At 37.9% G+C, this 27004-nt stretch overlaps 1 protein-coding gene across 3 annotated transcripts in view; it reads left to right on the forward strand.

Annotated features, from left to right (window-relative positions):
- The window catches only part of fgf14 (fibroblast growth factor 14), a 120600-nt gene that overhangs the window by 62954 nt on the left and 30642 nt on the right, over positions 1-27004 (forward strand). For 2 of the 3 annotated variants that reach the window (XM_011489299.4, XM_011489300.4), the window contains exons 2-3: positions 19149-19259; positions 21006-21109. In XM_011489299.4, the coding sequence (XP_011487601.1) occupies positions 19149-19259; positions 21006-21109 (215 nt within the window). Of the gene's footprint in view, positions 1-9949; positions 11258-19148; positions 19260-21005; positions 21110-27004 lie in introns of those variants that run through there. The other variant, XM_004081443.5, reaches the window with a different exon arrangement.

Consider the following 27004-nt stretch of genomic DNA (forward strand, 5'->3'; position numbering starts at 1 on the left):
ATATGTAATTTTATTATTAATCAGTAGAAAAGGAGCATTTATGTTTTTCTTAAAACCTCTTGTTGGTTTCTTACTTATGTTGTAAAAAAAAAATCTAAAAATCTGCACCTCATATTTATTTGAAATTTACTTTAAATAAATTAATAATAAGAAAAGTGCTTCCTTACAGAATGAGTATGTTTTTTGCAAGCCCAGACCGGTTTATGTGGAAATAAAATATTGGTTGTTATTTTTGTTTGGCAAATTATTTGATTAATAACAAAATATTTCATTTGATCCTATTTAAAAACAGTTAGGAGATGTGAATAAAAAACTAGATAGTGCTTAATTTAAATAGTTAGATATTATAAACCTATTTTTTGCATAGCTTTGCTGCACTCCTTAACATGCTTTGTGATTTTTGTTTCCACTGGAAATGTGCATATTCAAAGGTTTGCCATTTGATGTGTGCCACCATCAATTCCATTGTAATCTGTCCTGAATTATCACTGTTATTATGAGAGATTGTTCTGAATAATCACTGCGCTGCTCATCATCTCCATTATGCAACAGTCGAACACTTGTTCTCATGCGCACTTCTGCTGTCACGGCCGAGCTTCTGCTGGTGTTTGTCTGACTGAACTCCCAGTGAAAAAGAGGGTCGTAGTGCAAGCAAGTCCACGTACGAATAATTATTATGAGCTGTACAATTACAAACATCATTAGATTTTAATTTCCTCTTATGAAAACCTCAATGGTTTGAGCTGTCAGGATGAGGCTCCTAATAGGGATTTATGGAGCATGTTGTGTGAGTGCCAGTGGATTGTTTTGATGAAGCTGTGAGCTTTAGGTCAGACTGCATCTAATGTGTTGTCTTTAGTACCTCCTCCAATGTTTTTAACATGTTATTGCATCATTTTCTCATAATGGTGGACTTTTATAAAAGAATATACTATTAAAACTACATTTCTGAGTATTTCTTTATTCCAATTGTGGTGATTGAGGAGCAGATAAAAACCAGAAAAAACTTTCAGTTTTGAAGCAGCAACTGAAATGGGCGGGGCATAAGCTCCCTGCTCCTCTCCTCTTCTGAGGTGGAATTTGGCAAAAAAGTCTACGCTCCAATGTTGCTCGCCATTTTTGATGTACAGATAATGTTAGGTCAGGGGTGTGACGGGCTGTAAGCTAGCAGGAGAGAGCGTGGACAAAAAGGAGGGTGCTAGCGGTCCCACTCACAACTCAGAAGTGAATTCCTAATGAACTGCTGCCGCTCTGCAGAAAATATGTCCTAGACAACGACACAGTTTTATTTTGACCAAAAACGACATTATCATAAATAAAAGAACACTGGGAACGCTTTTTACAACAAATCAAATATGACTGAGGTGGGTCTTTAAAAACTTTCAATTTTTTTGTATGTCTTTGCTGTATAGTTTTTAATATTATTAATAAAATTACATTTTTAAAAAACAATTAGATAAATAGTGAAAAATTAAGAATTTCTGCATTTACGTTGGTCCCCATGTGAGATTTGAAATAACTCAAAAACTAAATGTACACAAAAAGTTGCATAAAACTATGTAAACACTGGGCATGTGACACGGTTTCAAGAATGGTCTACTTGAAGGCGGGCTAGTGTTTACACTGGACATGCAGGGAGGGGCTTCTCCGTCTTCTTTTTCTGCTGTTTACTGATGCTATTTTCAAGCCAAATTCCAGCCCCTATCTATCTATCTATCTATCTATCTATCTATCTATCTATCTATCTATCTATCTATCTATCTATCTATCTATCTATCTATCTATCTATCTATCTATCTATCTATCTATCTATCTATCTATCTATCTATCTATCTATCTATCTATCTATCTATCTATCTATCCATCTATCTATCCATCTATCCATCTATCTAACTGTCTGTCTGTCTGTCTGTCTGTCTGTCTGTCTGTCTGTCCATCTATCCATCCATCCATCCATCCATCCATCCATCCATCCATCCATCCATCCATCCATCCATCCATCCATCCATCCATCCATCCATCCATCCATCCATCCATCCATCCATCCATCTCATTGAAGGCTTAACAAAATGCAAATTTTCGTCTGAGTTTCCGCTTTTCTGAAAACCTATTTGACAAAGACCTTTCTATTGTTAGCTTCTGCATCAACTATGACAGCTTGAAACACTCAGCTACCTACTTTAGATCCTAATATGGACCTTAAATAGGGACACATTCTTTTGTTTTTTTCCTCCTCTACTGCACCCACCACCACTGTGGTTTTGCAAACTCATTTTACTGGCACACAGAAACGTGGCATCTTGTGTATCCCCAGAAGCATTTACTGACCTGGTTTCCTCCACATCTTTGCTGTGAATTACCAAACGCTGCCTCACCTGACCTGACTTTACTCTGATTAACATTCTGTTGAGCAATGCGACATACAGATGCACCCGGCTCCTTCACCTGCAAGATATTAATTTTAATGTGCCTTCTTTTTTGCATTTAGACACTCGAGCACACGGTTGTGGTTACCTAAACACCCTGAAACAGACACGCACAGGCTTGTTGTCAGCCCGTCAGCTCTGGAGGAAGGCTTTTCCAGGGAGGCTTGGATTAATTGATATTCTCTGACAGCATGATGTCCAGGGTTTCTCCGAGGATCCACTCTCTGTGAAGCTGCTGACAAGGCATATTCCATCACTGCTGCAGACTTGGGGGGGGGGGGGGGGGGTTGTGTATGCAGGGCAGACTGGCAGGTAGAGGTGATGGGACAGAGGATCTAAATGACCAGAATGTAGATCCTTAGCATATAGGGGCAGTCTGACAGTTACGCTTTTATTCACATTTGATTTACTTAATTATCTCATTTATTCTAGACAATAATTACTCATTTGCATAATCAGCATTTCAACCGTCTTCATGTATTATTCTTCATGGTTTTTCATGATTTCACTTTATTCTATGCATTCTATATATAAATCATGTTTTTTTTTATTCATGTTTGGCTATTGGTAACAGTTTGAAGCCGCTGTGTTTAATTAATGTCTCAGTCTGAGAACTTCACACCTCCAGCCCACTCCATCTCACACTGGGGACAGTCCTGCACTCCATCATCGTACATACATATACAGACATTTCATTAGGCAGCTATGCATAATCTATACCCGCATTTTTAAATGACCTTTTGCTGATTGTAATAGATAATGAGATGTACGTTGAATGTGTGAGATGATGGAGCTGCCATTGAAGCAGATTTAATGGGTTTCATTCACTCTGCGTCTTTTGAATCACTTCTTCCAGAAGTCTTGGGTTTAGCACTCAATCAAGTTTGCTGTATCATTTACTCACATGTGCATCAATCTTGCACACGCTATATATTAGCGTATTCCATTTAAGTGAAAAAAAAATGGAAAGACTATAGTCTCACTGGATTAGTGTGTGTGAGTCGTACTTCATTTGTAACTCATACAATGCATTTTGTGTAAAATTGTGTGTATTTGCAACAGTGTATTCACATGTACACTCAAATATCAAAAACTTGCGCATACAAAATACAATTGATGCACGAACAACTTCAAATGACGGCAGCTTCAAACAAATTCAGAACAGCTTCTACACAGATTTGCGGGAAGATGATGCATTCAAATGCAGCTAGAACGCTGGGTCATCAAAGTTTTCTTATCAGCCACTTTGAACTTAGATCGTGAATAATATCTGGTAAAAATGTGACATTTCCACTTTCTTAAAACAGAGATGCCTGGATAATTAAGATATCAAAAAAGAAAAATGTCTAAATACGTGTTTCTAAACCACTAATCACGGTGCTATTGCACAATTGCAATTTAGTATGAGCTCAGTTTAGTGTCAGTGGGCTCTGAGGTTTGAGTCGTTTAACTCCTCCCCATAAACTGTACGTTAGAGCAGAGTGGCCTCCCATTGAATGACTGATCTACATAACTCTTCTTGGGCTTGTCCCATTTTTTTTAATTCTCATCTATAACGGTCAAGAAGTCATCCAACTGTTCTTTCAAGTGACTTTTATTTTTTGCTTGTTCTTGCCAGATCCAGTTTTGGAAAACAAGTTTTTAATTCTGCTGCCTGGAACATCCTAAAAACTGAGATAAAACTCTCTAATTTATTCCTTTTTTATTATTTTTAATATTTTAGTTTAACAAATAAAACATGCAAGTCTTTCAAACAGTGCTTATGCTCCTGATTTATTATTACTCTTCTGATTCTGAACTGTTGTCCTCCTGAATTTCTATTTTATCTACAGTTTTTTTTTTTTACTTTTATATATTTTCTAAGATTGTATTTTATTTGTACTTATCTTTCATATTTTGTCTGTTTTGTTTTTATGAAATGCCAGATCACCCTTTAAAAAGAGACCCTGATCTAAAGGGGTCCTTAGCTCTTCAAAATAAAGGTTCCATTAAAAAATAAAAATAAATTGAACATTATGCACTGGGGAAGGGGAAGAAAGGTCCAAATAAATTTTAAAACAAACTGCCTTCTAGTTATTTTAGAAAAAAATGACCCTCCCCTGGGGGATTAATTATGCAAAACTGAACTCTTGAGTCAAGCTTCTTTGAAGTCGTCCTCTATTTCACAGAAGTGCAGTTTTTTGAAAGTTGCACGTCCTTCATAACATAATCAGGCGTCTGGAGGTTCGCGTTTTTTTGTTTCTCAGCAAACATTTTCTGTGGGACAAGCCGAGTTTCTGCCGTCATCTGGATTAACGACGTTGGTTTTCACCTGACAAGCCTCCGTCGGATGATGTTGGCTGAAAATCCTACAAAAAAATGAAACATTAAAGAAAATGAAGAGTAATTTTCCTCTGTTTTTCCTTCACAGCTGCAGGTTTCCAACTGTGAGGTTACATTTTCCATTAAAATAATACACCTTTAAAGGATAAATGACAGCAATTCACGCATATCTCACATAATCACTTAAAACCCTCAGTCTAAGGTCTTTTTGAGCATTTTTTTTTTTTACAATTGACTCTATTCATTTTTCTTTAAAACTGTTTTTGTGACAATGCTTGAGCTCCATCTTTTTAGTAAAACTCCACCTTCTCTCTTTTAAAGATACCAAAAAAAAGTTAATACAATGTGAAATTTTTCTTTAGCACCACTGAAATTTCGAGAGATGTATTCCAAGGGGTGTAAAAATTTTGTGTCATAACTCTCGTGTTTTTTTAATTACACAGTTACAACTTTTTGAAACCTTAAATATTAAATGAAACCAAAGCTAATGGGGGTCAGTGTCACTCCTACTGTCCTCTTCCTGTGCGAGAAGGAAACATTCTGAAAGAGAAGCCAATAGAAATGCTTGATTTCACAATAAACTTACTAAAGAACAACACTTTAATCCTAAATCAACGGTGGCTCTGAAGGGACAATCACACCAAGAAATCACTCAACATAAAAATAAAACAAATAAAAGCAAATCAAATAATAAAAAAAACACATTACAATCTTTTAACCTTTCTTTTTGATTATTTGGAAATTACTTTTGTTTTCTGAGACAACTTTTAGATTTCAGTATTGGGAACTTTGTTTCGATTTTTGAAAATGTAATGTTAATTATTTGCTCTGCTTTTTTTAATTGCAATTTTCAAAAACCTTTTTGTGTTAAATGATTTGTTGGTGCGATTGTCTTTACAATTCTGCACCCTTGAGCAAAAATTTGCCTCTGCCACAAACTCAAAAACTCAACACATACCAACACCTGGTGAAGAATTTTGATAGAGTGAAAAAAATAATAATAATAATAAAAAAGATGACATCATAGTGGGAGAAACCATCCAAAAAAAATGAACGGAGCCGAAATCTCTTACAGGGCTCAAAAAAAGTATTTCAACATGGCCACAGGACCTGCAGCTGCCATTTTGTGGCAAAGTGTGATTTTGGTGATTTTCACATTTTCACACAAAGAACACTTTGGTTCAAGCGATCTGCATGACATTTTGTGTGCATACGACTAGCTTTATTCTAGAACCACAACCAAAGTTCTATTGACCTTTGACCTTAGACGAGGCTGCCAAAAAAAATCCCCTTCTCAAGCATTTCAATCTAGTGCCTCCCAACTCCCTTTGCATCATTTGGAACCTACTTGGAAAAAAACGTTGTAGATTTTCCACTGCAGTACCATTGAAAGCTTGCAAAAGTGGCGTTCCCCTGTTCCTTTCACATTTTTTACCCGAATGTTGAGAAAATGTAATGCCTGAATTCATGGCTCAAGATGAACAAAACAATATGATATACGTACAATATGAACATAATAAGAATATGGGCGAGATTAATAAAAAATCTCTCAGTTGCCAAGGACATTTTTTAAATTACTTTTTCCAATTCTTCTAAAGCTTTCATAGATTTGTTCATCACCCCCATACGACCAAAAATTTAAATGGTTGCTATGGAGATAAAACCAACAGAAAAGCCGCCATTTTGAAAAAAAGTGTTTTTGTTTTTTTTTATGAATATAGATGCAGCCATGACCAGGGTAACATACTAAGAGGGGGGTGGAGGGTTGTGTCTGCAGGCCATATAGCAGTGCACTAGGCTTTAATCTCTCTTTATCTTAAAGCTGATTAACGATGTTGAACGACTAGTCTCTGCAAAAACACAAATAAATTTAAATTTAAACTTCATGCTTGAATCTGTCACAAGAACAGGCAGTTGGCTGGATCAAACGCAGCAGGTTTATTAGCTCAGCTAAAGGTCCACAAAGCTAAATCAGGGTCACGCAAGAAGGGGACAATGACAGGCATGAGAGCATCCGAGGAGAGATGGGGTAGTCTAGATCCAGGCGAGAGTCGGGGCAGGCAGCAGGCAAACAGAGTTAGACACAGGGTCAGGAGACAGAAGAGCAGATCCAAATATAACACTTGTTATAGAAGACAGAGTGGCACAAACAATACTTCACAGTGAGTGTGGCTCAGGGCAGTGCTTAAGTAGACTGTGAGTGATTGAGTGAATGAGAGTCAGGTGTGGGGCTTCCAGGAAGTGCATGCTGGGGATGCTGGGAGTTGAAGTGCATTCAGTACTCTGGAGATGGTTTCCGCTGGTGACCGGAGGGGGAGACAGAGCTCTGACTTCTGACAGAATCAATACAAGCCTCATAACGATAGCTGTTTCAAATAGTGCAATGAAATAACCAATGAGGTTACAACATAATGTGTCTGCACTTCTACAAATCTAACACAAAAAAAAAAAAAATGGAAACAGATACATTTGCATTTGATCTGGATGCCATTGTGGTAGAAAATAAAGAAAAAACAAATGAACATAGTTTAAAAGTCATGAATTATTATCTCACATTTGATATATCTATTTATACAAATACATTACTTTTGTTGTTATTCTTTTTCTTAGTTTTGAGTGCTTACCATAAAGCAACTCCAAATCTAATTCCACTGAGTGCCTGTATGCACATGAGGTTCAAGTCCAAATGACAAGTGTAGATCATTAGTTCATCAGACTTTTTTAGTAAAAATGCTTTCAAAAATCATAACAATGGACTATTACGGTTTTATTTGAAGTTGTTTATTTGCCTTTTGGTGGTTTGCATGTCTCGGTACAAGCCCCAGTCTTCATGCTCTGGTTAGCTCCGACTGTTAGACCCATCAAGACAAATGAGACATAAACAAGCTTTGTGGGAGATGCGCTTGTGCATATGGGGCTCAGAGCTTTTATTGCTCGGTGCATAGGCTCATTACATTAAGTGCTTCAACATCTTAAGCATTAAAGTGGGAAAAGATGAAACGGAAAAGAAAATTACATAAATCCTGCAGTTTTAGAAAACATTCTCTCCCTAAATTAAATTAACTTTAAGTCCTTGATAATACTGTGGATTTTGATTAGCATATTTTCTTTTTTTTTACAGACTGGGCTCAAGAAATGCTGACTCATTCTGCAGCCCACCCCCCATTGGATAGAGTGATAAAATAACATGTCCTAAAAAACAAACAAAGTAACAATTATGACCAAATGGGTTGTTTACCCCTTCGTGTGACATTTGCTGAGGCCCAGCAGCAAGGCACCTAATTTGATTTCCTCTAAGGAGATTGGACTGAAATGTCCTGACCTGATGAGGCTGCGACTGCTTTTATTCTGGATCCTGCTCCTCTGAACAAACTCGTCAGACCTGCCTTGTATTTCATGCACACAAAATCTAAGTCGTGCAGTTCCTGCTCTCTACTGTCCACGCTGTTTTGTTGATGAGGCCATAAAGCCAAAACCTTTTGCATGTAACTATATTCTCTTCATAATTAGTCTTTTTTTGTGACAAATTTATGTTGATGACACCAAACTGTTCGCAAAAATGTTGATTTTGTTATTGTTTTATTGCATTTTTCCTGGTTAGAAAATGGAGAAATGTTTCATTTGTGGCCAAGCTAAAGTGAACACCTGAGGCCAGAGTGTCAGTTCAAAGTAACCACATTAAACCCTTGAAGGACCAGTATATAAACTGAAGGCACAAGCAAAGGTCCCGACTTAGAGATGGAGTGGGACTGCCATGGACCCACACACATTCACAAGCAGGAGGAAAAAAAATGTAGGTATGTGCACCTTAGCATTTCCTTCATTCATCAATGATTTAATAGAGTTTTGACGTGTTTTTCTGGGACACCTTGAGCTGTACTTACCATGATGATGCGACAGTAATAAAGCTTTAGGAATCCCTGAATGTAAACGGGAAGCCATGCGTGCCTTTACCGTCATGCTGTGCGACTGAGCTTGAAGATGAAAGCCACAGTTCATCTTCTTTGTACTTTGGGTGCAAAGTTGTTGTTTCTTTTGGTCCTGCATGGTTCGCCACATCAGTAAAACTAATTAAAATCTTGAGCTGCGCTAATGCTAAAGAAATTGATTTTTTATTAAACATATTTTGCAATAGAGAAAAAGCAAATTCCTTTATTTCATTTTCTTTAAAAAAAAATCAAGATATTTTTTATGTAAGTTAGTTGTTACAATTCCCAATTTGAATCTGATTTCTTTGCACAATTTATCTTTTTCCCTCCTTTCTAATCATGTAAAAATGTAATTTTAATTTAAAGAAATTACCGGGAACTAAGCCTTTAAGCTCTATTCTATGTTTTAATGTAGTTTTAAATTAATGCAGCTGTTTGGGGGTATTTAAATCACTTGATTCTTCAAACGACCAGTGCTCACATGAAATCTGTGCTGATCCGTCCCGATGTGAGCTGTAGCTGAGCTGACAGTGTCCGCTGCTGGCTGCTACCTTAACTGCATTCCTCACATCAGTTAGCAGCATCAGCTGCAGGACAGCAGCTTTGCTGCATCCACAGCACTTGTTGATGCTCTTGCATTGTACTCTTGTGTCTAAATGTGTGCGTTAAAAGACTGGAGTTGTTCATTTTTCCTCTCAACCGTGTCTTTAGCTGTATCCAACTGACTGTCAACAGGTGTGTGCGTCTCCGTTTCCAATGAGCCCAGCAGGTTTAATTACTGCAACAAACAGCAGATGGCTCTCTTGAGTTTTTTAATTCCTGTGCTTGTGAGTGTAGCTGGCTTTATAGTCATCTTAAAACCAACCAAATGGTTGAAAACTGGATCTTGAAATGGTTTTTAAGAAGGAGGAACATTGGGATATAGATGAACATGTAAGGTGGGGTGTCTTCACATGTCGGGGTGAGGCTGGCACATCGCTTTGGTGGACCTCATGCACCCTTTGGCGCAAGGAGATGTGGTTGCTTTGGAGGAAGTGCTGAAATGAATGGCGCTGTCCGCGGTGCTGAAACTACAGAGTGAAAATGAGGGGTGCAGCCTGACATTCGGGGCTTCTGTCTGATTTTCTTTGACGTACAAAGTGAACAGCATTGGGTTGGATGTTTTTGACAGTTATTTACAATATTGAGGTGAAAAACAGATGCATGTACCCCCGCGATTTTCCTTCTGCAGTGAGAATCTAAGTGTAAAGTCGCCTGAAAGTGTCTCCTCGGAGGCACGAAACAAAAAGAGTGAAAGATGGCAGCCTTTGAGCAGCATGGAGAGCGGCAGTTTTTCCACCTCAAAGCAGGGTCTTGGTGCTCAAGAGGGAGGGTGTGGGGGAGGACATCCTCCACAGTCAGGCGTGTACTAACGAGTGTTCAGGACTTGTTGATGGGGGAGAAATGTGTTGATTTAAGAGCTGAAAGCTAGTGGGTGACCGTTTTTTTATTTTTTTTCCTTTGTCTTGGAGGAATATTTGGCGCGGCGTTCTCGGGAACATCCTCCTTGTGCTAACACAGAGCTCCTTATGGGGGTCGCATGACGCACGGATCGCATGTAGTTACGTCCTTTTTTTAAAAATTAGATTTGGATACATCTCGCCAGAACATGCCATCGACACAGAAGGTATTTTGCTCTCTTCATACCTTCTCTCCAACATGAACACACGAAGAGATAAATCCCCATCTTTTTGGCACCGCTCCTTTCTCTGCGTCCCCGTGGCTCCTCGGGGGACCACGTCGCTGATTCCTTCTTGGAAACTTGGCTTGGCCCCACGCTGCGCGCTTCAGTCGGGCGCAGATCCTTGTAGGAGGCGCCTGTGTTTGTTTTAATTGCCGGCGGCGCACCGCACGGGCGTCCCCGTCTTCTGATAAAGCTGTCTGGTGGAAGGAGCGAGGACGACGAGGAGGAGGAAGAGGAGGGGTTGGATTTTTTTTTAAATGTTGTTCGTGGGGTTTTAAGGGGAGACTATGCACGTGACCACTCCACAGACAGTGAGCAGAAAAAGGACCGTATAGGTATGAATAATCCTCTGGAGTATCTGCGCGTGCGAGTCTGACATTGCTCTCCATCCATTACTGATGTGTGGATTTACGCATGGAGTGATTCCATTTTTTCCCCACCCCAATCGACGTTTTTTTAATCTTTTCGATGAAGACAATTTGCTTTCATGTCGTACTATAAGAATGAGATTATAGAGACCTGCACAGCTGGAGTTTGACATCACGCATAACTGCGACCATGGAACTGTGACCCGCCGGGCTGCGAGCTCTGACAGGCGACTGTTTGTGTAGTCTGTGCTCCGCTGGGCGCAGACTGGACCTGAGCAGCTGTGACATTTTGAGCCATGGCTGCTGCCATCGCAAGTGGGCTGATCAGGCAGAAGAGACAGGCGCGGGAGCAGCATTTGGACCGACCTTCCACCAACCGACGCAGAAAAAGCCCCAACAAGAACAAGGGGCTCTGCAATGGAAATCTGGTCGACATCTTCTCTAAAGTGCGCATCTTTGGTCTCAGGAAACGGAGGCTAAGGAGGCAAGGTCTGGGAACTTTGATGTGTGTTTTGTTCATGTGTGAGCTCTTTTTGGTGAAAGTTCTTGAACATCTTATAAGAGCAGCAAACCAAATCTTAGGTATGTTCCGCTTGCTGGTAAAAGTTACCACCTAGAGCAGAAAAGTGTTCAGTTTCTGCACACCAACTGTATAAGAAGAAAAACACATACATTAAAAACCATCTGATTTATTTGCAATGACAGGTAGCCGTCAGGATCCTGTCAGTTTACTGAGCTATCACAAGCGCCACTTTTAAAAAAAATGTTGTTATTTAATGTGTCTTATTCATATAACTGTAGTGTGCGATACTGTCAGCAGTGAATCCCGTTTCTATGAATGTAAAAAAGGTCAATGTCTCCCTGGATTGAAGACTACACTTTTCAAAACTGATCTTCTCTTAAAATTTGGGGGTCATTGACCTTCTCCTCCACATATTCATCCCAATTAGAAAAATGTCAGGAGAGTAATTAGTTCAGTGCAGCAAACAGTGGGTTGATTAGGTAAATGTAGATATCAGATTGGAAATTGAAAAGAACCCCCCCCCCCCCCCCAACTATTTCAGGGGGTGAACGTTGGTTCCTTTGAAAGATCAGGTGTTTGACCTGTTGCTTCAGCTTTGACCTCATCTAATTTATGTGAATCTTACTCATTTTAGCTGCTAAAACAAAGGTTTGGTTGTCTGTTTTAGTTTTCACGGTGGGATTAGAGGTGTCTGCCCTGCTGACTGCTTTCAAATTCATAAATGACACTGAAACGTCTCCTTGGTTGTCCCTCCATGATTACAAGGATTATAGGCTTTGATAAAACAGGATCCACGTCTGAACCCAAAGAGGACACATCTGGACAGAGTTAATGAGGGGGGGGAAAAAATCATTTATTTTGATTCATGATGTTCCTCTGTTCCATCTGTGTAACACTAAAAGAATCGCTAAATACATGTTTAGATACTCCTTGTTTTCCCCAAGTAGGATCATAAAGCTCCTAGATACCACACTTGGGAGCAGATTCTGTTGCCACGTAAGGTTGAATACTTAAAACCAGTAGAAACATTTGGGAAGTTTGGAATTCAAATTTTATTTATTTCAAGCAATAAAAGCAAAAATTACTAAGACAAACAAAAGACCGATAAAAGTAGATGTATCAAACTTCAGGGGATAATTCAGGATTGGAGTAAAATAGGTTTTATATATATATATGCATACACACGTTTCTTTAAGTCCTAAATAGACATATTTGACATATTTGCATTTACATCTACAGTACATGACATAATGACTCCATTCAATGTACGTCAAAAATCTTTTTCCGTAATTAATTGCTAAAATGACACTTAATTGTAAAAAAAAGCTTTGTAATGTTAGAAACAATAGAAATTCTTTGGAAAAACCTTTTAAAAAAACCTTTTGTTTCTTCTACTACTTTGAATTTCTCATTGCGTTTATTCCACTCCGATCATCTTTTCATCTGTTGTAAGTGGTCTTTTAATTATGATTATGCCATTTTTACGCCAAAATAAAGATTAAAAGGATTCATTTTCTCAGATACAGTTTCTGCAGAGTGGCAGTAGTTCATTCGAAATTCTCCTCTGAGTTATGGGCGGGACTGTTGGCACAGAGTAAGCCTTCTCTCTTTTCCCAACATCCATCTCTTCACACGCTCTCCTGCAGCTTACAGCCCCTCACACCCTAAAATTAATATTACTGGTGCAACTAAAATGGCGAGCAATGGAACTTTTCATCCGCACAGCTTTGAGACAGATGCTGAGGAACGTGGATCTATTTTGTTAGAATGGAGTGGAGCAGGGAGTTTGTGGCTTGCCTTTGCCGATTTTTTTTCTATCTGCTCCTGATGAAACTTTTTGTAAAAAAAAATCCCCACAAATGCAATTTTAAGCTAAATTTTCATCATATATGTTCTTCATCATCAGAAAAATGCCAAAAAACATGTTAAAAAAACCCAAAAAGATGATATTGATCAGAGTGAGTCTTTAAACTTCTTTAGGTTACTCAACACATAAGAAATAACACAGATAAGATCAAATTTTGCTGGCATGTTTATGCAGTAAGATCCACTCACTCACATCCTTCAAGAGTCGTTTTTGCTACCAAAGGTGGCATCTTGTGGGCTGCATTATTAAAAGTTAAGGCAAAACAGATCACTTGTTTTACTGGGGCCAGTTTGCATCATCTTTGAGCTTTGTGATTGCAGCTAAACATAGATCAGCAGATTATTTTGTCACCTAGAATGGAAATATGTGCTGAAATAAAACCCACCTTCAGGGATCTGTCGGCATACTGGGGCGGGATTCACTTTAAAGGAACCCTCAGTCCCGTTCTACCTTTGGCCCATGGGTATTGATCTTGTCATACACCAGATTATCTATATTTATGTACTGAACCGATTTCTGCTGTCGTCTTTCTAAGACTTCTTTTTTTTTTATCAGAACCAGACAACATCCTTTTATTTTGAAAGGTTACAATCCTATAGGTTAAAATAAATAAATAAAGATTCTTGTTATGACACAGCTGTGGTCTTCTGTTCTCCTCTGGGAAAACGCTGGGAACACTTTGTGTCTTTTCTGTCACATTAGCTCCAATTCCTCATCGTTCTTGTGCATTGAAGGCAGATGCAGAACCACCAGATAAGCCTGATTTTTGAAGGATTAAACGTTGGTTGCAAATCCTATTATGCCTTAACCCCGGCAAGTGAACAGAGGGCACATCCAAGCTCGGACCATAATCTCACTGCCCTGGCTGTAATTATCGGGTAAGATTAGATTCATAAAACCGTTAGATCAAGTTACGCAGATCAAATGATTAGATTAGTTAGTATGATCTAGAAACCCATCTGAGATGAATGGTTTCCTGCACCTGTTTGTTGAAGACAGAGCACAGCAGTGCAGCTTTCACAGCTGTCAGATGACTTATTGGTGAGGAGTCAGAAATAGGGTGGGACTTCTGTAAAATTTCTCTTCACCTTCATTTATGTGACCGTGGAAGTAGCACGGAAGGGGGTCTTTCCCTGCTCAGCTGGAAAAGCCCTTCTTCAGAAACATCCAAAGTGGGTCAAACGAGGGAAGAGCTGACAGCGGTCCACAAACGCTGCTGCAGCTGTGTCCGTGTCTGCGTGCCAGCCCTTCCTTCATGCTCTGCTTGCTTTGCCTTACGTGTGTGTCTGTGCGTCTGCAGGGATGACACAACAGAAGAGGAAGACAGAGAGGGAAATGAACGAGCTGCCAAAAGGACTCTTAGAAAGGCGAAGAAACATAAATAAGTAAAATTAGACCCATTTCATGGCAGCCTCATTTACATAGAAAAAGGACCCTGGCTGGACAGAACAATTTAAGATTCTTGTGCTTTTCTTTTTCAAGGAAACCCCCCGCTGCTGCCAAAACCAGCACTCCGTTTCCCTAGAAACAAAGAAGTAGCATGTCGAAACAGGCAGTGCTTCAGTCGCAAAATAAAACATGAAAATAGATCCTATTTTTGACTACTGGTAGATTTTAAGAGAACAGAAAGATGAAGACCTCTGTATCTTAGATGATGCCACTGGGATACTTTTTAAGAGTTAAAGCGTGCACATCCATTATTCAATTTTAATACTTTCCATTATATTGTTTTGCTCTTTCCTTCACAAGAACCACATTTATTGTCATTTAAAACCCACTCTGATGAAAATCCAGTTTTTTGGTTTTCCTCACATGTTCTTGTGGCTTTTTTTCTGATGATGGAGGACATGTATAAAGACAATTAAGGTTAAAACTGCATTTCTCAGAATTTCCCCTTTCAAATTGTTGTGAATCAGGAGATGATGAAAAAAATCCCATTGGAAAAAAAGCTTGCAAGTGTGGTGTACCAGTTTCTACGGCTAGCCACAAGCTCCCTGCTCCGCTCCATTCTGATGCAACCACGTGTAGACAAATAGATCCGTGTGTTTCCCTCATCCCAGATCAAACTGTACGGCTGCATAGCTCCGATGTTGCTCGCCATTTTTGTTAGGTTAGTAATGTTAGATTGGAGGTGAGAGTGGCTGTAAGCTAGCGAGAGAGAGTGCAAACAAATGGATGATGGGAAGTGGGGGAATGCTTACATTGTATCAACAGTCCTGCCCTCAACTCAGAGGAGAATTTCTAGTGAACTGCAGAAACTATGTCCGGACAATTGAAAAACAACATAATTAAAAAACCATTGGGAAAACTTTTATAACAGATCAAAAGATGATCGGAGTGGGAATTCAACAATGATGGAATGTTATCAAATTGTCATTACATTAAAATATTAGCAGGCAAATGGATAAATGAATGAAATCCATGACATTTATGACTTTAAAAGCACACACAAATCTGTTTTTAGTCGCCAATCATAAATAACCCACGACTGTACATATATAAAGGTATGATTGGGTTCATGCCTCCAAAGAGAGCCACATGTTTTTGAACAATTTGAGATTTCCATTGCAGTTTTATTCAAATATCTAGATTGTGCAGCTTTTTGTGTCAATGTAGCTCAGACTCACCAAAAATCGAACCACGAAGGGGCGGGTTTGATCTGTGTGTGAGAGATACACTGTCTCCCTCGCCCAGGAAACACAGCCAGTGTCGTATGATTTATAGCACAATGAGGGAGCCAAGTTCACATGGCAGCCTCCCTTCATGCACTCACAATACGCATTCACACGGAAACCACCGTTGAGGCCATTTTAATTTTTACAAATTGCTCTCTAGCGAACTTTCCCTGAAATCAATCTTCCTCCAGCAGGTAATGTCCAAAGACCGATCAAAGTCATTAATGGATTACATATATATGTATCTACTCAAAGCCATGCATTCATCTAGAATGCATGCAAAAATACATTACTGGTTGCTTTTGTAGAAACGGGGTAGAAAATAAAGGTTTGAGACGGTACAAACTGGTTCCACCTCCCTGCAGAATCCGGATTCATCCCTACGACATCTTGCTGCAGCCAGAGGGTAATACTGTAGGGCCTTGCAACTATTCTGTACTTGCACTTTGGTGATTGAAACCACCAACTTTGCAGAGGGGGTACTGGTATAATGAGAGCAATTTGCATGAGTAATACAATGAAGGAGGGCATTGAGAAAGATGTTGGTGGTGCAGTGGAGTTTTGTTTGCTCGGATGCGAAAAATGGAAATGTTGGGATGTCTTGGGGATTAGTTTGTGGGTCAGCTGGCAGAAAAAGGACACTTTTTGTACTGTTGTGTAAATTATACTGCAGTAGAATGATGGTTCACATATTCTCATGTGTTGTAGATGGATTTGTTCTGAATATTGACTATCATATGTTATTTTAACCATCAAACTTGTTTAACCCTTAGTAGTTTCTCTACTTTTTAAAACATGTATCTGTAAAAGAGGTTTTGGTGGCAATGCTTGATATATACTTTTGATTGTATTACACAAAAATTCAACAATGAATCTGAAAATGTGGAAAAAATTCAGTTCTGAGTGGTAAATTCTGACATTTTTTTTCACGTCAAAAATCCCCAAAATTTAGATCAAACTGTTTTTAGGCTTTATATCAAAAAGATTCAACATGTAAAGATAAAATGAAAGTGTATTAATCTGCAAACAAAGAGCAAAGAAAAGGTCAAAATAAGTGAAAATTGTCTAAAAAACAGAGGAGGATCCACTAAAGTAAATAGAAAATTCCAGACTTTGGAAAGGTGGCAAACGAGAGCAATAGGGTGGAAGTCCATTACAAAGAAAAGAATGACAAAATGTATTTTAATCAGTTTTACTATTGTTATTAATATTAAAATATTAAAACAGCTGTTCCTTTCACTGGGGTGCTATCACTAGTGCTTAAAGAAGCTTCTATTAATGAATTCTTATTTTTTTTCAAAATGATACTAATATTGACTCTAAAATTGGGGGGGGGGGGGTATTTTTGCTGTCCCTTTGCTAGGTCCGCCCCTGATGTATTCCAAGGTGTGTCTGAATTGTGTGTGATAACTAATGGTATGTTTGTTTTAGAGCAAAAATGTTGAAGCTAAGACCTCTTTTGAAACTTTCAGGTTACATTTTGGTTCCAAACAATGCTTATGGGGGGGACTACTGAGGGTTAACCAGCCAGTTTAAACTAAAATCTGTAGAATTTCTTAAAAGCTCAATTAGTTATTGTTTTTGTCTATTATTTCCATCGAATTTAGAAACTTTTGTTTTTACTTTAGTGCTGTGGATCGGCAGTGCACCTTTCAGATCTATCCACTCTTTTTATAGCAAACGGTCTCAGTACAGTAAACCCTTGTTTTTCGCGGGGGTTACGTTCCAAAAAGAACCCGTGATAGACAAAATCCGTGAAGTAGAAACCTTTTTTTTTTAACTGTTGTTATACAATTAAATACTCTATTATACATTGAAAAGAAAGAACAAACCATTTTACAGGCTCATGCATTTGTTTCACAAATAAAGGTACTTTAGAAACGTTTTTTTTTTCAACAAATAACTTCTGTACTGTCAAATAATAATTTTAATCATCAATGTGAACAGAAGACTTCAAATCGCGGAGATTAGCCCCGCCCACCGCGACCCGAGTAATTGGATTAAACGGGAGAAAATGTAAAATGATTATGAAAAAAATACAAAGTACAGTGGGACAAATAGTGACTCAGGTGTATTTCACTGATCTTCAGACTGAGCCGCTTCAACCTGACTCCGTTCTGCATTGTTTTCTCCCTTTGAAGCCCGCGGTGCAGGTGTGTTTGATCGGGAGAAGAAGAACATAGTGATAGTTGTTGTCGCTCTTTTTTTTTTATGGGTTTTAGAGAAACTCGAAATTGCAAGAGAATTTGCACGTACGTAATGTAAATTTGGCAAGCTGTTTTACGTACGTGTACATATTAAACTGCAACGTTATTACAGTGCAGGTAGAGAATAAGCGGAGTGACTTTTTAGCCAATCAGAATACAGAACACAATGCACGATGCAAATCCGTGAAGTAGCGAAACCGTGAAAAGTAAACCGCGTTATAGCAAGGGATCACTGTACTTCCTAATGCCTTCACCTGAAAGAACCATTTCAGAATAGAATGTCCTGACCTGCAAAGTAGCAAAAAATAAATAAAAAATACGCACACCACATGACACTGCCCTCATCTAGACCTCTTGAGATCCCCTCAGTGGGCACTTACCATCTATCTCTTCCTGTGTTTCTCACACACACTCACACACAGCTGCTCTCAGGAAAGATGTTTAGGCGCAGGTGAAGTTGATTTTTCACCTCCCCAGGGTGTTTTAAAATAAAATCCTGTGTGATGGCTGTCTCTACAATAAATCTGTAGCTGAGGGTATCGGGGTTTGCACACTCAGTGTGAAGACGACTACTAAAGACTAGTGAGGAGTAACGTCTCTAACAGCATCTAAAATACAACTTTTCCAAACATCTTTTTAATTTCATACTTTTTCATTTCGCCTCGTTCGGTTACATAAAGGCTAAACAAAATGAAAAAAATAAGACTCTGAGCTGCAGTGGCTCTAGGCAATTAAATGGCAGGAGCTATTTATTTACAGTAAATATGAGGCCAATTCCCCTGTTGAATTAGCCAGACAGTTCAGAGCACTTGCTATTATATTCTACGCATTAAGAACCCAGAGAGGGAGCTGTTGGGTTCGTTATGGGAGTCAGACAGTCCACAGATTAATTCTGATGTTTATAATTAGATAGCCTGTCCCTGCGCGGGATGGGCCTTATAGAACTGGGGGGGTGGGGGGTGGTGGTTTTGCATTCGGGAATACAGGAGTCACAAAATGTTACCGGGCATGTTTGCATTTAGGACCGTCCAATAAGATACGGCTTCACCAAATCAACTTCATCAACTGTTTAATTTGTCTTTTGTTCTGTCTCATTTTGTCTTTGCAGATCCCCAGCTTAAGGGTATAGTGACCAGGTTATATTGCAGGCAGGGATACTACTTGCAAATGAACCCTGATGGCTCTCTTGATGGGACCAAGGATGACAGCAGTAATTCCAGTAAGTATCACTATGGTAATGCCTTGCAATCTGCAAATTCTCTGCAGTTGTTTCATAGGGATGAGCTACGGTTGCATTACATGACTCAGCAATTTTTTCTTCTCTTTTATTAATAAGCAGTCGGGCTCTCTCAGAGAATATCTGTAATGTTAGAAAATTGGACCTGTTCCCTGTTAACATTTTATGATGTCATTATAAAATCTTTGATTTTTTTCTAGTATTTTTAAGAACCTCTCTTGTTGAAGAAAAAACAAGAAAGAAATTCTTTTTGCAGGTGGAACGTGGTTTTATTAGCCTGTTGTAGTCCTGCTCATCCTGCACCTCAGGCTAGGTGGTTAATTTAATTCCACCGCTTGGTGCTAATGCTAGCCTGACACCCCACATTGTGTCACTTGCTGCTGTCAGCAAGAGGAGTTGTGGCACATGTCACATCTGATCAGCTTAAGTGACTTATTTAAAACTGTTAGCTTCATAGATATCGTCTGCAGGGCATGTGGCGTGTCATAACTTTAAAGATCTGTTCTGTTGGCGGCAAGAAAATGTTCCCCATTAAACTTTTGTTGGAAAATGACGAGATGCACATCAAGAAAGACTACATTAGTTCTTTAACCTTGAAATACCAATCACCCTGTTGGTTTTAGTGTAAGGGGAGTTATATGTCTGAAGCTATGTTCATATACGGCATGTGACGCACATCCAAGAATGCGCTCAATGCGCGTTCTTGAACGCACATCAGTTGATTGTGTTTTAATTTGTTCTAAAATAAAAGGTTTTCATCTTCATAGTTTGTTTTTTTGTCTTATGGTTTTCACACAGCAAAGTATCGATAAGAATACAGATAAGATGCCGGATGGATAAGCAGTATCGATAAGAGGAGTAATGATACCCATCCCTACTAAACAAGTATTCAAGAACCAGCGTTTAGCCCATGGTGTTCACACTGGACGAGCAGGGAGGGGCTTCTTCTTCTTTTTCTGTTGTCTACTAGCGCATGTCCACCTCCTATAGTTGGAAAGGTTTTGGAGCAAATCTCGTGAATCTTGTTCCAGGCTTTTTCTTTCACAGCTCTGCTCCGATCTTTGAAAGACAGCGATTATTATTTTCTCCTCCTTGATCAGTTTTCAAACAGATGGCACTTCCGCGAATTAAAAGGGACGCCATCCATACGTTACTACCAAAGCAGAGTCCCTGATTGGTCAAAGGTTCAATCTGATTTAACTTTCAACACAAGTTCAATGGCCTCGCGGTTTGTATGTAGAGCCCGAAAAATGGTCTTAACAATATGCATAGCTATGCATGAATGCAAGGGTTTTGAACCCAAAAGCCTGAAACATGCATTTACACGTGTTTACATCACTTTTCATTGGAAGTGGCCTCTTGAACGCGCATTGCCGAGGGCGATATGAACCTAGCTTTAAAGTCTATACATACATAATTTCACAGCAGCCCACTACTGCTGTTTTTTTAAAGAACAAACAGCCCTGACCTGCCAGACCCAACACAACTGCCATGCACCTGTGGAGTCTCCCGTTCCAGCTGCCTCACAGACAGCACTGTGAGACCCATCAAGTCCGATGACAAAGCTGCCATTCCTCTCTGCTAATGAGCCAAATAACAAGATTTGATCAAATAGGCAAACTGTGCTCATGCCATAATTTCATTTACACGATCAGGCCTGAATACACTAACAGATATCGGGTGTTATTTGTGTCTGAATGTGTTTGTGTTTGCATGTGTGTTTTTCAGCTTTGTTTAATCTTATTCCTGTGGGCCTCAGAGTTGTCGCCATTCAGTCAGTGAAGACAGGGTTATACATCGCCATGAACGGGGAAGGCCATCTCTACACATCAGTAAGAACAACAAAAATCTGTTTTTTTCAAAGGATTTTTAAAATGCTGGTCCTTGCATATAAATACATAAAAAAGGTAAATATTGGAATCCGCTGATATTTTTTTAATTCCTCATCAGTATAGTTCTGTTTTGTGTATCTGTCTATGATAAGCTACTGACTTCAACAAGTCTATCATGTGGTTATATTCCGAAATCTGAGACAGACGACAAACTTCCTTTAACATATTTTTAATCCGTACTATAGGAATATAAGGCGCACCATTAATGAACTGTCTATTTTTGAACTGTTGTCATATTTAAGGTGCTCAGAGCTATTATTAAGCGAGAACAACAAATAAGACATAAGTATGTCATTGAGTTAGACTTTGTTCCTGAGTTCACATTAACTCCAGAACTTTTTTGTAACACGCTACACGTAAGCCACATTAGAAACGTTAGCTGCATCAGGGTTTTAACAACACTCGAAACTCGCAACCTTGTTAGTAACATGTAAAAAACCACACTGATACAAACATAAAACAAAGATTACTGTGACTATGCTGACTCCCAACCTTGATAGTAGGGCGTAAAAGGCCCAGTTTGCCACCGCGACACGTGTTTATGGATTCACAATAACACCCAAACTGAGGGGATGTAGGAACCTCAAGATCAAGTTGATAAGAACAAAAAGAAAAGTTTTTCTGTCTGTGTGTGGCACTAAACCTTCTAACAGGTTAAGCAATGAGCTCAAACAATGTTAAAATATCCTAATATTCAAGAAAAAGTACAAAGTAACTCTGCTTTCATGATATGAAGATAAGAGGAGTTAAGGATCAATAGGTGTTTAAATAATTCCAAATACATGTGTGAACTTGATTGTGGTATAATAATCAAAGCTCTTTTAATTCAAATCAATAAGTATAACATTCTGTAATGTGCAATAACGATTACAATTTCAATAACGATGTTTTTAATTACAATCAATGAGCTTTTGATTTTCTTTACTTGATCTGCAATGTGTAGCAATAATTAATGGTTAAATAAGATAAAGTTTTCTAATAATCAATGATTATTATTTATCGGCTCCATGAAGTGTGAATCATTAATGTTTACTAAAAATATGTAAGAATTCTTTCTGAGGATGATCAATAAGCACTCGGTTTGTTACTTGATAACTTGATCTGCAATGTGTAGCAATGATATCTGGATTTCATGAATTTGTATTCTGAATATAAACAAAGAGTTAAACATATCTGTTACATGGTGCTTGATTCTCGTTACCGTTTACTGAAATCAAAATGGATGTTTTCTGAAGATAATCAGTCATTACTAGGGACTGGATTTTGTTACTTGAAAAGAATCTTTTTGATCAGAGCCGTACTACGAAAACTAAGTCAAAGTGTAAAAAAAAAAAGAACTCATAGGGGTGGGATTATATAAGCTTGCTTCTACCAACAACTTCTCAAGCAATAAATGAAGGTCAGCATGTCTTTAGTTAATGATCACTATATTCAATTAAGCATGTGTGATTAAAGTGTGTCTTTGTTTATTTTTTTATTTTTTTATCTATGCATTTCATGATTTCTGTATTGGGTTTGATATACTATATCTGTGTGATTTTTTTAATTATTATATTGACTACAATTAATGCTTGAAATAAATAAATAAATCAAATCAAACCTTGTTAGCGTAAAAACAACAGACTGACATTTTAAAGCTCTTAAAACCCTAAATAAAGTACAAGTAGAATTATTGCCTTTAGAAGATGCTCCAGATTAAATAAAGGAATAAATAAAACTAGGACTTTTATAAGTGCACCTCATAGTGCACAAAATACGGAATATCATCCATTAAGCAGAAAAAACTACAAAATGTAGTTAACGATACAAAAAGGAGAAATTATTTCTTTACCAAAGGAAGGTGAAAGTATAAATATGAGTAATATAAGTCTTTACAGATTGAAAAATATCTTCAGAAATTCAATATCCTGAACTCCTATCTCTTCTTATTTAGGCCTCTACATTAAAATTAATAAAATAGAACAGAGAACATTATTTCAAGATTCACTATAATCTGTGGATTTATATTTTTCCTTGAAATTATTAAAGAATGTTTTTTAAAGGCATAAATTGCAAGTTTTTTTTTTTAGCCTAAACCAGAACATCATGCCTTCAATCTCACTCTTTCATATTGTCTTTACTCAGAGCACAGAGGAGCGCTGGAAGTGAGGCTCGTCATTCAGACTAGGCTTTCCATCCAAATCACAGTTTTTTAATCTTCCTGCTTTTCTAATATCTTCAATTCTCAGAGCGCAGACCAGCAAAGGTCACCTTATTCTTCATTTACTACCTCAGGGGTTAGGAATAGCTACCTCGCATGTAGTTTTTATGCACTCCAGAGGAACTTTCCAATGCTTAATACGACTTAAGCCATGAAATGAAATTCATCTAAAGAGTATTGGCCTAGATTCCTGTACATTTTACTAAACACTTACATAACACATTCCTGTACATTTTACTAAACACTTACATAACACCGACTATACATTAATATGTCCTACCATCGCAAAATGCACAAATCCTTTTCTCTTCTGGTTGCATAGTATTTGATGCACAGTATGTGTGGTGGCATTGAAATAACAACTGACTTCAAAAATGTCAAAAGTATTTAGCATTTCTGCTATAATATTGTTGTTTTTTTCAGCGTCCTTTATCATATGGATTCATATTTGTTTGTTCGATCAGAAAATTGCAGCATCTTGTCCTCGAGTTTACAACAGTCATTACAGCTGTTGGTTAATAATGCAACTTTCTTTTCTTTACTTTTTTTTTTTTTTACTGAACATCAAAAATCAAAACTCTTAATGAATATTAGCTTTTTTTAATTAAGCAGCAAATTTCTTTTTAGGGGAAAAGACAAAGTAAACACATGCAAGCTAAAAAGATTAACGAAAGCAATTAGCAAGATTTGCAGCACCTTAAAGCATTTTGACATTTGGTGTTTTCGACACAACAAAGGAAGTAAACAATTAAAATGGGGAGATTAATGGGTGAATTCAATTTATCAAAAGCCAGACTTGTTTTTTTATAAATGTATTTCTTAATATTAAAGTTCTGGGCTTATTCTTCACAGCAAAACTGTTTAAGTGTTTTTTCCTGAGAATTGGCACGTAAGAAAACCTCATGTGTGAGAAATGAGTAAAAAGTGTTATTATGAAATGTAAAGAATTTTTTTTTCTTAATTATTAAGGCTAAATTGTTAGATGGTTTTATGACATTTAATTAAAATGCGTAGAGGTATTCAGCTTTATTAAGCTCATGAGTGAGTTACTTTTGGATAACAAATGTCCAAACTTGACTAAACTGGGTAAAAACACCAAAATAAAAGCCTCAGAATAAGATTTAGTTACGAGAAATTAGGAATGGGGAAAAAACAAGAGAATCTCAGGAGAACTCCGTGCACCCGCCAGCAGAACAAAACATCTTGCAGCAAGTAAAGTGTCTGCAAGGACATCAACAAGTCTTATCTACACCTCCCTAAAAGCCTTTGAAAATAACCATAAACCTGCTAAAAAGCTCCTGTAGAGAGGTTCAACAATGCGGCGCTACAAGAAACTTCCTGCAAAGAGGTGCAAAAAGCCTCTAGACAACTACATGGGGCATTCAAAGGGTTGACGGTGTCACAAAAGCTTTGCAACCAAACATCAGGGAAGGGCGACAGCGGCTACTTTGTGAGCATGTGTTGCAGTCAGCGCTCAGAGTTCAAGGTGAGCAGCAGTCTGACCTGCACTTTGCTGTGCATTTGTCTGTACTTTGAGGGATGCTTTAAATAGTTTTTAAGAAAACATGGATCATGGTTTTTAAATATATATATATTTTAAATATTCTGCTTATGTAGAGATTGTGCCAAGCGTTTTTTTTCTATACTTCTTTCAAATTAAAGGTTTGCAGTTAAATAGAAAAGTCTGCTTTCAAAGCATATGAGGAGGTTGATTATCACGTTCAAGAAGAACTTTCCGGCTGTGCTTTTGCAGCTGTGATTGGAACTCACTGCTTTTGATCAACGCGTTATTATGTGCCGTGGCCCCTTGACTCACTGTGACCGGGCAGAAGAGCTCTGGAGCGTGTCTTAGTTTGCCTGGTCGGAGCATTATGTCCTTTCAGCGTGGTAACAGACATCTTCTTCTCTTCAAACCGCTCCCTGCCTCCATTTGCAGTTTATTTCCTTGCTAATAGAGGTTATGATCAGACCTCAACTATCCCAGCCGCCCACTCAAAGAGCTTCTCAGTGTGTGAATTACTCTGTTAATGGCACTCTTCTGAGACCTTCTTCATCCTCCTCCGTATCCAGCGCTCTCTTCTTCTCTGCGTCCTCATTTTTTCCACTTTAAATCAGCTCCATCTCACTCAAAAACTTCATCTTTTCGTAGTTTTTTTCTTTAAATAATAATTTTATTTAAAGTGTGTTTAAATTAAACTTTCTAAAACAAAAACTCATGATGAAAGGTCAGTCTGTAAAGCTACCAGAGTCAAAAGTGGCCTAATTTCCAATCAGGTGTAAGATAAAAGAGAATGGGAGGACCGTAACTCTGTGTCTTACCTTCATTATGAAAGAAAATCTGATTTACTACAAAAAAAATGGACTTTTCCATTGCTGTGGAAAATGTGTAAATTATGCCTTCTTTGTACCAAAAATAAATAGATGGAATGAAACTCTTGATATAAAGGGATTTTCTTTTTTAGCAAAAGGTTTAAACTTAGCTTTTTGTTGGATTTTGACCAGTTTGTACAGAATGTTGCTTTCCAAATCGGAAAACGGGTTAATATACAGAAATCACAGCATTTAATTTATAATTTAGCAAAAACAATCAGTGGAGGCCACGAATTTCGATTTTGGTCATTGATATGGTGTTGTGGTCAGAGTGGAGGACCATGCTCTGCAGAAAGACAGCTGCCTCTTCCCCGATCATAACATTTAATTAGCCCAGTCTTGATTTTTGAAGGTTTTGGGCTTTTGCATTTCTGCCAGCTCACATGCCATTTCTGCTGTTTCTCTTGAGACAACCCCTCAGGTTAAAGACCCCCTCTGATGAAAATCGTGATGAAATTATTCTTATGGCATTTTTCTCATTGTTGAGGACAAATGTTAAGGAAATTATGCTTAAAATGGCCTTTTTTGACTATTTCCTAATTCCAATTGATGTGAATTTGAGACGAAAAAATGTCGTTTGAAAAAAGAGTTATTTTGTGATGTAGTAAATACGCTGGAGGGGCCACAAGCTTCCTGCTCTGCTTCGCAAGAGAGGGGAATGGGGGAACTATGTCCTAGAAAATAAAACGCTTTTTATCATTTTAGCTAAAGAAAAACAGCATAATCATATTTCAAAAGAGGATAAATTTTGCATTCCTTTGGTCCAGTTTCTTACCCAGCAAGAGTCGCAAAGTCCCACCTCACCTTTTTGAAAAATAAAATCTATTCATGTTTTTGTGACCATTAAACCAATTATTTATAAAGAGTAGCTTTTAGGTATTTACAATAATTGAATTTTAACAATGTTATATTTTTATTGTATGACATTGGACAGCAGCAAATACAAGTTCCTTTCAAAATAAAATGCAGCAGATTTAGAATAATGAACTTTGCCTTTGAACAGCAACAAGACATAAGTTTAAACTTATTCTGACAATAAACCACTCCGACAATAAATAAACATTTTACCATCATTTTTTATCTGACGTAAGTGCATTTAGTTTTAGTGTGGTCAGCTGTGGTCAGAAAAATCTTTTACTGATGTCAGCTCACCTTAGTGTAAAAATCTAAAAAATAAATGGCAAAATGTGTCTCACAAACCTATTATTTATTGAATTTTTTTGTATTTTTCTTCAAAACCAGAGAGGAGAAATATAAGAGCCCGT

The sequence above is a fragment of the Oryzias latipes genome, chromosome 21, assembly GCF_053564925.1.
Source record: "Oryzias latipes strain Hd-rR chromosome 21, Olatipes_Hd-rR_3.1".
Taxonomy (NCBI): domain Eukaryota; kingdom Metazoa; phylum Chordata; class Actinopteri; order Beloniformes; family Adrianichthyidae; genus Oryzias; species Oryzias latipes.